This window comes from Sardina pilchardus, chromosome 14 (genome assembly GCF_963854185.1).
Source record: "Sardina pilchardus chromosome 14, fSarPil1.1, whole genome shotgun sequence".
Lineage (NCBI taxonomy): Eukaryota > Metazoa > Chordata > Actinopteri > Clupeiformes > Clupeidae > Sardina > Sardina pilchardus.
In genome coordinates this window covers 25,110,901-25,124,443 of record NC_085007.1, presented here as the reverse complement: position 1 = coordinate 25,124,443, position 13,543 = coordinate 25,110,901, and the positions used below count along the sequence as shown (strand labels likewise).

Genomic DNA, 13,543 nt, shown 5'->3' with positions numbered 1-13,543 from the left:
CTCTCACATTTTAGCAAATAGATCTTTCAGCTGATTTTGAGAGTGAAGCGTGAACCTTTAAGCCCTGAAGAAACACATTCCTTTCTCATTTCCAGCACTTTGCTGCCCTCTGAAATACTCTATTCTAGCTGTAATGTATACTGTGATAGGGTCCCTGAGACTTTATACCATTGAGAATAAGGCTGTATTAATCCACTGAATGTTTACACATACGGGATAGTCGCATTCATCATTCACAAACCTAATTTAGTGTGTCTGCATGAATGTTTGCTGTAAACTATTCTGTGGTTTCTCATCCCGTGCCCTTTCATCAGTGCCAATGGAAAGCTTGCGTACCAAATAGCATGTTTTAAGTGTTACGTTGTCCAATGCCCATCCATCTTTCTGATGATGGCAATGTTTTGTATGATATCTTCCAATGCGCCCAACGTCCATAAACTGCAGCCAGTGATAAACAGTGCTAACGTGCTTTCTCTTCCTCTCTCTCTCTCCCTCTCTCTCTCTCTCCCTCTCTCTCTGTCTCAGGCGGGGAGGTGACGCGGAGCTTCGTGGAGCTGCGCTTCGTGCTGGAGCCGCTGGACACGGTGACGGTGCGGGGCGGCGTGCTGCAGCTGGACTGCGAGGCCCAGTCGGAGGGGGGCGGCGCGCTGCCGGCCATCGCCTGGAAGAAGGACGGCGTGCTGCTGAGCGCCATGGTGGACGAGCGGCGGACGCAGCTGGCCAACGGCTCGCTGCTCGTGCACAACGTGGTGCACTCGCGCCACCACCGGCCCGACGAGGGCCTCTACCAGTGCCTGGCCACGCTGGAGGGGGAGGGGGCCATCGTCAGCCGCACCGCCAAAGTCACCGTGGCCGGTAAGACGTGTGTGTGTGTGTGTGTGTGTGTCTGTGTGTCTGTGTCTGTGTGTATGTGGGGTGGGGGCACTGGTGTGTTTGTGTAAGATGTCAGATGACATTAGTGCTGTTGTGTTTACTAAGAAAAATCAATTGAACAGGATTTTTTTTTTCTCAGTATGTTTTGCTTAGTTTTGTTAGAGCCCATTCCGTTATTCAGTTGTGAATATTAATGAATTGGGCACGTGGAAGGGTTTGTTTTCATGTTACTTTGTTGTTTGTTGTTTGAGATGAAGGAAAAATCCATTGCGGTCAGATGAGAGAGAGTCCAGTAGATTATTTTCTCTGGCGTGGTGTTTAATAATAAATATCAAAATCCTCAGTAAGCTAAAAATGGGAGCACGACGAGGCAATGGCCCACTCCACCGCAGCCACAAGAAATAAAACAAAAGCACAGCCAACAAAGCACATTGAACTATTTAGTTGATCCATGGCATTATGACTGTGTCTGCTGAGTGTTTCGCTGCCCCCTCTGATCTCTATAGCCTTAAGCTTCACTTTGCTGCCGTGGCCCCGTTGTGGATGCGGGCACGTGGACGCCGTACAGTATGTCCATCTCCCGTCCATCGGCCTCAGATCTCGACCACCGCACTTTACTTATCACATCTGCCCCCAGCTTTGTCTCTCTTGTCCACTGGCTGTGAGCCCTGACCGTGACTTTGCGAGGTCTAACGCACACACACACACACACACACACACACACACAAGCCTCTGTGTTCTACCTGACTATTGCTCAGCCATTCAGCTGTGACAAAGCCGCCTCAGTTGGCCACTTAATGAGGCCCGGGGCAGGGCAAGGCAGCTGGACCCAAACATGCTACGGCTAATTAGCGGCGGCCAAGGGCCTGGCCTAAAGAGAGAAGCACTCCAGTTAAAGCTGACCCACAGCCAGAGAGGTGTGGGAGTTCAAGAAAGGGTGGAAAGGAGAACGAGAACAACATGGCTGACCACTAGCCCCACTTGCCACCTCTCTCACCCTTCATCACCCCACCAGACACTTCAAGTCTTTTTTTCTTTTGTTTCTCTTTCTCTTGTTTCCCTCCATCTTTTCTGTCTATTTTGAGCTCACTCCTCTGATCTGTTTAAAGCCCCTTTGATCTCTGTGTGACGCTTAGTGTCTCCCAACTCTGTTACCAGTGGCATGTCCTGTGTTGCCCCCCCCCCTCCCCCCCACTTGCAGAGTTTGTCATCATCAGGGATGCAGAGGAGATCACAGTCAGCCAAGTCAGATGCATGCTGTGTTTTTTTATTTTATTTTATTTTTATTTTATTATTTCCCTCACAGGAAGGCATTTACATCATAGTCAGTGTCGTTAACTTTGATGTCATCGATCAAAGTCCCTATCATGCCGTGGGGCCGTCTGGGGTAGCCTGTGCTGCGTGTCAAAGTAACGTAACGGTGCTCAGAGAGGAGAGGAAATGAAACACCTGTGAAAAGAAAAAACAGGGGCATTGTTATTGGAGCAGACGCGCGATGCAAATCAGACTCCTTATGCTGACAAAGCAGATCGGTGTTCATAAAGAGGAGACTCTAGGACTGATATAGTCTTGCAGAGTCTCCCACATTTACAGATGCAATTAGACAACGTCTCACGCAAATTCTCTCTCTCTCTCTTGCTGTCTCTCTTTCTCCCTCTCTCTCTCTCTTTCTCGGTCTCCTCTCTCTCTCTCTCTCCCTCTCCGTCTCCTCTCTCTCTCTCTCTTTCTGCGTCCATTTTGGACAGTCTCCACTGCACTGTGGCTGACCGAAACTCCGTGTTAGACACGGTCAGTCGTGCCACTCTGTGAGGGTCCAACGGCCGACCGGTCAATCTGTCGCCCCGCTCCTAGACATGAGCAGCCTCCAGAGTCTCCCGTCGGTCAGATGTTCGATGGTTACAGGGCACCACACGCTAGTGTCTGCCCCCCCCCCACCCTCCCCCCCCCTCTCCAAACGCACACAAGAGTGACTTGGCCAGAGACGAAAGCGTCAGGCAGGTGTTTAAATGCCAGCTCCATAATGGCCCGGGCCTCCACCCGTCCAAGGGGCCATGGGGGGGGGGCGCGAGCCCACCCGCTCCGGTGCCAGTTGGACAGATAAGAGGGCAGTCTGTCCGCTGGGTCACGCCAAGGGCAGGGTGTGAACGAGGCGAGCTGGAAGATGGAGCTGAGCTGGAGTTAATGCTGCCTCTTAAAACCTGACTACATGTCTTTGGGTTTGCACCCTGGCCTTTGATTCAGTGACCCCCACGCACACACACACACACGCACACACACACACACACACGGACACATTCCTTTATTGCATCCTGTTTGAAGGAGTGACACATTTCAAAGAGGCATCAGCAGTTGATAGGAAATGGTGACCTCTGGGCGAAACCATGGAAACGGCTAATACGGGGCGTTAAGCGAAAGTGACATTCATTGGTTCCTTTAAAGTGGTGCCAACTGGCCGCTCGTGGGGGCCGTGTTTCTAAGCGGATGATCTTGAGAGGGGCTTTTTTATCACCAGATTGAGCTCCTGGTGAGATGAGGGTGGCTGTCAAAGGTGCACACACACTCACACACACACACACACACACACACACACACGCACACACACACACATTTATGCACACACATAGAGATATGTTCACACATGCACACACACACACACACACACACACACAAATGCACATGCATACACACTCACCCTCTCTCACGCACACACCAGTCTTACCTGAGTTTCGGAACTTTCCACTGTTGACTCACCTCTTTTGCAGTATCGTCAATCGATGCATGCAATTTAGACTTCAAGCCACAGTGCCCTGTAAATGGATGTGAACACTCTTATTCAATCGAGTGAGAGCCTCGACCCTCTTTACAGCTACCCAGGCTCAGGCTAATAGTATGAACAAAATGTGCTTAGTACATTCAGTAGCACTTCAGCTAACTATGTCCTGTCATTTCATAAAAATTCTAATACAGACAGCCTCTCAGGAAGTTCATTTCCCAGAACCATTATCTTATGGAGGAGTTTAGTATTCAGAGGAGAGAAAATGGCAGCGATGTTAGCAGATTGTGCGCTGTGCGATTTCACAAACTGATCAAGAGGGCCACACGGAGATGTGTGTTTACTATGACTGTACTGTCAAGAAGAAAGTGTTACACACACACACAGAGACACCCATTTACACACACACACACGCACACACACACACACACACACACACACACACACACACACACACACACACACACACACACACACACATTCTCTCCCTCACTCTCTCTCTCTTTCTCTCTCAGACACGCACACGCACACACACACACACACAAACCCACAGATAAAATTAAACCATTTGCTATTCCATTATCAGAGACTGAGGAATTTTCTGGAGATGGAAGGAAGACCTCAAATGTAGATGCAATTATGATTTGGGAGCCATCTTGGGTGGAGAAGAGTAGAGCGCCTTATTGTCCTTGCGTACTCTGGATAAAAGTAAACAGTTTCTCTCGGCACAGGGGGAAAAGTCTGATTGGAGTGGCACTGATGACCTTCTCCTGTCTGTTTTTTTTCCAGAGGATTCTTTGGAGAGACAGAAGTGGGCTGTTTTTCAATCTAAATGTTACATCAGGCTGAATGAAAAATAGAGAACAATAAAGAAAAAAAAATTAGAGAAACTTTTCCCCTTCTGCCAAAATACATTCCCTTTGTCCTTTGTCCTTTCCTCATCCTCTCTCGAATGAAAAATTCAGCTCTTAGTCAGAGGACGTTCTTTAGTCACACAGACCTCTCGCTCAAGGGCCTGTTTGGGTTGTATCGCACAGTCATTTGGTCCATAGTTGCAGAACACCTCTCTCTGTCTCTCTCTCTCTCTCTCTCTCTCAAGCTCTCATTCTCTTTCTCTTTCTCTCTCTGAGTGCACCTTATTCAATGTAGAGGTGCATTGCAAAGACATAATGGCTTTGTGCTGGATCCTCTGATGCAGGCATTTTAGGAAATAGACAGCTATCAGACCAAATGTCCCCTCTGAATACACCTGGCAGAGACTTCACCTCAAGAATCAAGTATTCGGTAAAGAGAGAATATGTGTGTGCATCTGTGTGTGTGTGTGTGTGTGTGTGTGTGTGTGTGTGTGTGTGTGTGTGTGTGCATGTGCGTGTGTATCTGTGTGTGTGTGTGTGCGTACAGTATGTGTGTGTGTGTGTGTGTGTGTGTGGACAGATGAGGATGGATGGGGGGGTGAAGAGATGATGGACAGGAAGAGGTGTGGAGTGAGTGATCCCCCCCCCCCACCTCAAAGGCCCGCCAGACGCACTACAGTGTCTGTCTGCACGACGAGGCCTTGACCTCACCTTGACAGCAGAGAGATCTCCGACAAAATCCACGGGCGCGGGAAGGGCGCGAGCGCGGCTCCTCATTTGTCAAAAAGCGCTCGATGAGTGCGATGAGCGCGACGCGGCGCGACGCGGCTACGAGGCGGGAACACGGGAGAGCAAATCAGATTAGCGGCAGATCAGAGAGCGAGAAAGCGAGCGGGCGGACGAGCGAATGGCAGCGTAGGATCAGGGCCGCTCCGCGGCAGAGTAATCCAGTTAGGGGAATGAAAAGGGCCCTCAGCTATCCGCGCCACTAATGTGGAAACATGACCATTGAGGCAGACAGGCACACCTTGGGGGGAGCCTAGTCTGGGCCAGACGTGGGACAGACGTGGGCCAGACGTGGGCCAGCTGTGAGCCATGTGTGACCGGATGCAGGCCAGATCTGTACCAGGACCAGCCTCCGTCACACAATGCACCGTGATACAGCTGGCAGCCCCTTTTCTGTTGAAGGCAGGCAGTGTGTTGTTCGGCTCTGAGACGCCAATGACTCCTATTTGAGAATGTCACATCCCTTACTCCGTTATGCCGCTCTCCCTCGCCGTGGCGCTGTCATCGACTTCAAATGAGCTGAATCCGGGAAAAGCTGGCGAAAGCCATTTACCGACGCGCATGCATTTTAATTGCTTCATTGAAAAGACGGAGGGAAAATCAACTTAGCCCTTAAACAGCGCCTTTAAATTGGGCTTCAAATGGTAATTGGGGTCCGGCTCATGAGAACAAATGCATTAAATAAAAAAGGGCCTGCGGAATGACAGCCAGCTCAGGGAACGGAGTGCGCCAGAAACAAGAGGGAGCATAATTGTAGCCCGCAGTAAGGGCAGGACTTGTGCGAGCCTCTAATTATGACTGTGCATTCCTGGTGCAGAAAACAACTCTGAGGCATCAGTAGGGAAACAAACGTCAGATGGAGGTATGACTCACAGATAGAGGGGCTGAGACGCCCGAGGGAAAGAGAGAGGGAGAGAGAGAAAGAGAGAGGGAGAGAGAGATATGTGTGAGTTGAATAGAGAGGAATAGTGTTTGTAAGGTGGAGGTCGAGGTGTTGTATCGGTCACAGCATCTGCACCTGTCAGATGTGAACATTGCGTTGTTCTGCACAGATTGTTTTTGTTAGCATAAAATGAACTATGTACGCCATGAAAATGCTCAGTCATGGTTGCTGACTCTACAAAACGCTTGCTTTATGTTGCCATTCTGATATTTGCATGCTCGAAGATACAGACGTCATTGATTTGCCCATGGAATCAGTCACATAAAATGTCAGCATTTCGTGTCTGCTACTGAGCTTTGCCAGTCAGTCATTCATTCGGCTGCTGAGAAACATGGAGATGCTGTCACGCCCAGTAGGAATGTGTTATGGTACCATCGCATATTTCTTGTTTAATTCACGCAGCCTTTTGTATGCTATGGCTGTATGCTGTGGCGACTGTGTCAAGCATTGAGAAACAGCATCCCTCCAATAGCCTGCGAGCATTCCCTTTGGCCTCTTAAACTTCAGTAAATATTTCATTTTCATTTAGTGGAAAGGCACCCGGCGGGCGCGGGCTCTGATATACTGTGCCCCTGATGGCCAGCGCCCGGGTCGTGGCGGCTGGCACGCTGGCGCGCGGGAGGTGGGGAACTCGGGCTTGAGTGATGGCCCCGTGCCAATCACATGAAAGGGAGCCGGTGACAGTGACAGAGATGTGAGTCAGAGGAGCGATGGAGCGAGGGACACAGACACAAAGAAAGAAGAGAGAGAGCGAGTGAGAGAGGGAAGGGGGAGACAGTGAGGAAGAGAGGGAGAGTGAAAGGGGAGCAAGGGTGTATGGAGTGATAGAGGGGAGACGAGCCGTGGATGTGAGATAGTGGGGGAAAGAGAGAGAGAGGGAAAGAGAGAGAGAGAGGGAGAGGGAGAGAGAGATTGTCAGCAGAGGAGGGGAGAATGATGGAGAGGTTGCACACAGGTCTCCTGGCAGACGGTAGGTCTGGACAGGCTAGCCATTAAAGAGCAGTGTGTGTGTGTGTGTGTATGTGTGTGCGCTGGGGGTGGAGTGAGGTGAAAAGCTTTTCCCGCAGGCAATTCATTGCACGAATAAAGACCGAAAATGGCCGCCACCTAAAACTTTGAATCAGAGAGAGCCTTTTACAGTGGCCGTTCTGTAACCTTCTAATGTCACTGGATTGTTAAATCCCTCTGAAATGCCAGCGCCAGACAGAATAAATGGCAGCCGCACTTCTCCCCCCACACACGGCACCCGCTGTATGTAACGGCCCTCCAAAAATGCCACTTTTGACAGAGATTGAAGTCTCATAATACACGGCCCTCTAGCTCAAAAGCAAGAGCCCACGATAGTCCCATTATTGTTGTTCCATTCCACTCCCTCCATGTTCTGACCAGGTATTATTATTAAGCTCAGGCTGAATCCATCACGAATAGGCTTTTGTGGATGTGAAGTAATGCCTCGACAAAGCCTTAGCAAAGATCCAAGAAGAAGAAGAAGAAATATGTTTTTTTTGTGCAGGAAGGGATCACTTTGTCCAGTCTCTGGGTATCGATCGATCAGTTGCAAAAACTTTTTTTTGGATGTAAGAATGTCATGGAGGTCTGCTGTTCTCAACCTGTCAATGGTCACAGGGAAAAACTATCACTATGTGTGAAAGCCCTTTAACTCTCTCAGTCTCAGACAGAGACTGGAACTCTGATGGTGTGATGTGTAGTAATCAACACGTTACAGCCAGAGAGACGCTGCAGATGAAGTAACAAGTTGCAATATGTCACCTCATCTGCACGCACAGACATCAGATATCACTACAGTGAGTGGTGGATGGTTGGGCTTAAAGCGTGAATTAAATATGTGGGATAGAATCTTCTCTCGCATTAAGACGCTGGTGAATATTTTAGGAAATTACCTCAATTGTATTTTATCAGCCCAGTTTGGCAAATGTGACTTCTTATGAAAGGCTTTTCTCCATAGCTGTGACAGACATCAGGGATTGGGATCTGGTTTCTGCAAGAGTGGAAAAGCAGGATATTATGCACAGACAGGATTCTTAGTACACATCACAGCACAGATAGATTTGCATGGAATTAACTGATTGATTGAAAAGAAGGAGAACAAATACAGTACTTTGGCAGGTGGAACATAGTCTTTGTATGATTCATGCTCAATTTTCCACATAGTTATGATGTTTCAGCATTGAACACCGGTTAAGAGCTTTGTGATTTCACAGAAAAGCTTTTAAAAGCATGTTTTTTTCTTGCTGTCCCTTTGTCTTGTTTGGATTTCACACCAGGCACTGTGCTTTTGCTGTCAATAGAAGGCTCAGCATGAAAATGGTAGCTTTTCTACTCCACTGAGTAGAGATTGAGGTACACACACCAAGGTGTCACAGGTGGCAAGAGCTGCAAGGGTTTTTGTCTTTCTTTGAAGTGTGATTCTTGTCATTTGAATTTCTCGAAAGACTCCTTGATTAAAAAAGGTTTACCATGGTTTTTGCTGTTCATCTTCAAGACAGAATTCGACCATGCTCTTTCATCATGCTCTTTTTACGCTGTGAAAGGTTTGGCTCTTGAACGTGCCAGGTCTGTTCCATAGCCAACTACCATGAGGGCATTGACCCCCCAGTCCTTGGCTGCTTCAATAATCTCCTTCTGCCATATCTGCAACAGGCAACTGATGATCATTAGCCAGATCCAAGGGGGCTCACCATATTGGTTGCACAGGCTATTCATTTTGAAATACCCCCACCCACCCATCCACCCATGCACAGCATTAACGCTGGCGCCAGCAATACTGCATACCAGCTGTGAGTGACAGCTTGTCTCCATAAACAGATTTCTCCCTCCCTCTCCCTTTCTTTCACTCAATCTCTATTCCTTTCTCTCCCTTTCTTTTTCTCTTCCCTTTGGTCTAAGCATCACTCCCGCTATCTTTTTTGCCTATTTTTTGGGGGGATTTTTTTTTTTTTACGGATTTATCCTCCGTTGGATAAAACAAAGACTTACCCGGTCACCACCACCACTGCTGTGCAGAAAGGGCCTGCCCATGTCTCTGCCAGTGGGTCTCCATGCAGGGCTCCAGCCCTTGTCTAGCAGCCCTAGCTTTGAAGCTTTGCAACTCAGACTGGCACCGTCTTCTCCACTCCCATCAGCTCTCCGCTACCACTTCCAGACACCATGAATATTTTAGGGGTTTCGGGGGGCCGCTGGCTTGAGGCGAGTGGGACTGAGGGAGGCTGGATGTGCGGCGCTGGGAAGTTGTGGATGGAAGAGGGGACAGTCTTCCTCAACTCAAAGCCTTTGATGTGCATGCCGAAATGTTTAGCGCTGACTTGGGGCCTGATTGCCAGAACCAGACCGTGTATGAGTCTAATGGGAGCCTTTTAAAAATAAATAAATAAATAAATAAATTAGCAGACAGATGATTTCACTTTAACCCAGTGCTCACTGTTTGATGGGGAGGTTGCTCGGAAACAGGAGGTTTAGACTTTGAAATATCACAGAGCAGTAGACCGTATAGCAGGCCCTAGCGTAATTGCCATCGGCTTGCATTGATCTTGTCTTTTGATATAATCATCAGGTGATGTTTACCTATTGCACCACACCAGGGCATGTGTCAAAGCACAAATCATCCAAATGACTGTGGCATAGTGACTATCTCCTGCAGAGAAGCACTGTTGTCTCATTTTCAGTCTGTTTACACTGTCATTCTCCTCCTGTGCAGTATCAAGTCATCATGTCTCCTGTGTTGAATAACATACTCTTGTGTTTCCATTCTTTGGTCTCATTGCGCTTCTATTGTGGATATTTCTCTTTTGTTACAGAAGAGCAGATGTCATATCCACATCTTTTTTTTTCATTTCTTCACTTGTGTTGTATAATAACACATTTTCCTACAACCTCCTGGGTAGACCCCAAAATTGGAAAGTTGTCTCTTGTTTTATTCAGATGACCTACTATATCCTCAATTACAAAAGTTTGCTTCTGAAACCCGGCTATCCCTCTGGAAGTTGTGAAGTTGTTAAATGGTGTTGGGGCTGTCTTTGGAGGGCTTTTGTTGTGTAATCTGATTGCATTTCATAAGCGTAGCTCATTATGTTTACAGTTCCAGAGTGTTTGTGTACCGTGCCAAAGTCTCGTGTTGTTTTTTCTTACACATGCTCCTTGGATTTTCTTCTTCCACTTGAATGACTAAGTCAAACCTTCTCATGTACATGTCTCTCAAACAGAGCACACATGGGCCTAGACGCATATCCAAGGGAAAATATGGTTCCGCCTTAATGAGCAAACACAGCTGGACTTTTCAACAGAACTTTTAATTGAAGGGAAAATCCATTAGAGATGATAACTTTACAAAGTGGAGTCAAGGCGAATTGCAAAGCACCTTATGACCTATTTTTTTTTACTGACACATCACAGACAGGAAATACACGTCTGCTCAAACCATAACATAAGTTGAAGAAAATGAACTTCCATTTTATGCCATTGCCAGATCGGTCAGTCCCAAGGGTGAATGTGCAATGCCCTCTACAGTGCATTACATGTCTGCCCCTATAAATCCGACTGTGCTCCCCAACTCGGATATTTTGTTTTCCATTTGAGAAATGATTAAAGTGCAAATGTGCAGACTTTCCCCTTGAGGCCAAAGGGTGTTCGCTAGCGCTAACTTGCAAGCGTTCCTTCCAGCCTTATATCTGTGCCCAAGTTCATCCCCTCCCCTCAGATGCAAGCATCATTGCTGGGGTGGCGAAGAGATTTTTGGGGTGTGATTGAATATACAACCTCCACACCCCCCTTTTAACCCCCAGCTGGTGTTGATCAGCGCGCTTGTTTTTCGCCTACTTTAATTTATTTCTCGACTTATTTATTTGCATGTTTATTTATTTAGCGTCCCTAAGACTAAACAAGTAGGCTCGCATGTCTTCAGCCGAAGCTGCTTTCACCCAATTAGCACCACATAACACCCCCCTAACCCTCCCATCCTGCTTTGACCCACTTCACGAGAGTTCATAAGGGTTTGCAAGCGACCGCGTGTGTGTGTGTGTGTCGGCGTGTAAAGCCCGGGCACTGGAAGAGGCAATGGTGCAGACGGGTGTTTGCCGATAACAGACCAAATCCGGTTTCTTCACACGCGTCTTACAAAACATGTCTCCTCTTGGCTGGCCCTGCAGGAGTTTTCTTTAGGACGCAGCGTTTGTGTTCCACCTTCAGGCTGACATACTGTTTCTTCCCTTTAGGGTTGGATTTGTTTTGTTTTCTCAGATCAGCCCTTAGCCCTCTAGCCCCGTCAAGAGAGCATCATGAGGCATCAAAGACGGGTGCCAATCACTCATCTGACGGAGCCGCGTGTTAGTTCTGTTGACCTGTTTCTACGGACAGCCCACTCACTCGTGCAGTCGTAGGCATCGGAAATCACACAAATTGCCCCTCTGCTATGCTTATGGCGCACAATACTGTAAGAGCGTGTTTACTGAAGTGTGTAAAGAGGAGCAAAAATGGAAATGGTTCCTCGTTTGAGATCGGTAGCAGCGGCGGTGCAGCAGTGGGAGTATTAGGTCAAACAGTTGATGATGAAGAGGTCATCTGTAGTCAAAGAAAATATGCTACAGATTTGGGGATCAGCAAAGTGAAGTGTATTGCCATGGTTCTCTGCAGGAAATAGTCCTTCTCATCATAGTGGTTCCATCAAAGTTCATAGAAGAGAGAAAGTGTCAAGCATTGAGACTATAATCAATACATGTACATAAAGAGTATGTGTTGAGATTCTCCCGAGCCCCCACTGCAGTCAGTCAGTCAGTCAAGACCGAGTTCGGTTGGAGCTCTCAGCTTTGTCTAGCCTTTAGCATATGGCAGTAGACGCCCTACACACAACACAGGAGGAGCACAGCACTAATGCAGGCACACATAGCAGAGCTCTCCACGCAGTACTCTAGAGTCCAGCTCGACAGCACAGCACCAGACACAGCACACGGATTGATCCCTGTTTCATTCTTTTGTTCATTCCTGGGCTGCCCCCACAAAGCCAGCTCTGGTGCTCTCGAGCCTGGAGCGTGTTCTAAACATATCTGAGTAACAAAGGAATCCACCCCCACCTTGGATTACCCCCTTACACCCCCCCTCCCCCCCGACATGCATGCACCCCTCATCTCCCCCCCCCCTCCTCTCCACCCCCTACTGTCGCTCAGGGGTCTCTCCTCTGAGTTCTGGAGGAGTGCAGGAGTCGTTGGCTGCCCTGTCCATTAGTGGGGCGCTGGGTTGCGAGGCTTCACCCGCTTGCACAGCTGGTGGTACAGCAGTTTTGTTGTTGCGGGGATGGAACGGCGTGATGAGGGGTGAAAAAGAGGGTGAGGGGGGGTTGGGGGGGTGAGGGGGGTGCACACTAGCGAAGTCTCAGCCACTAACGAGCACCACCTCCTAACAGGATGATTGACAGATGGAGATCTGTTCCTCAGAGCCAATTAAGGGGGTCCGGGGTGCAAGAGACGGGGGGCACGGCGTGATTCTGTTAATGGGCCTCATCGCTCTGGAGGACAGGGGTGACCAACGCGCCCCGCTTTATGTGATGGCAGGGGCTAAGCAGGTGCAAACGCAGGAGAGAGGATCAGAGGGGGGGGGGGGGGGTCAAAGGGGGGGGGGTCTATGCGTGTTGACTGGCATGCTGAGGAGTTGTTAATTAGTGTTTAAGGCCGCCCTGCGATTCCACCCATCATCTCTTGGATGGCGTTTTGAAGGCCTGCTGGTGCGGCAGGAGTGTTATGAATTACAGTTATAACAAAAGAGAAAATGAGCTGGAAAATAGCTGGATTTATCTGATCATGTGATTTTTTCTCCAAAAATATGTCCCTGTTTGTTTTTTCTGTTTGTTCTGTTGCAACGTACAGTATCAGCTGCTTGAGCACCATTGTTTACACAGCGTGCTGGATATTTATCCAATATACTGTAGCTAATGATAGGGAAATGAACGAGCAGATTTGAGTCTGCCAATGTGTGTTTACCCTTCTGATGAATATTTATTTTTGTAAATGATGCAATTTCCCCCAAGTGGCGTATTCTATCCCTGTTCCCTTTATTATGGTGTAATGACATACAGCCAATTAATGCAGACATTTGCATGCGTTGTTATTCAACAGGACTGTCTGTCCACAGTGAGCAGGATGAGCACACAGAGTGCTGGTGTGTGACTTCACTGGTGTCTGATAAGGCCATGTAAATGAAACAGCAGCTTAAATATTCAATTAGGGGGGTGATTGGGCTGGCAGCCATCACCTCGAAGACAGCTGTGCGTCACAAATGAATAGGAGCCTCCTCCTTTTGAAGGCAACC

At 48.3% G+C, this 13,543-nt stretch overlaps 1 protein-coding gene across 1 annotated transcript in view; it reads left to right on the top strand.

The window, feature by feature from the left end:
* Positions 1 to 521: 521 nt before the first annotated feature.
* Positions 522 to 13,543, top strand: part of dcc (DCC netrin 1 receptor) — a gene marked incomplete at its 5' end in the record, with an annotated part of 156,712 nt that continues 143,690 nt past the window's right edge. The window contains one exon of the mRNA XM_062553554.1: positions 522 to 855. Within this exon, the coding sequence (XP_062409538.1) occupies positions 522 to 855 (334 nt within the window). The remainder of the gene's footprint in view (positions 856 to 13,543) is intronic.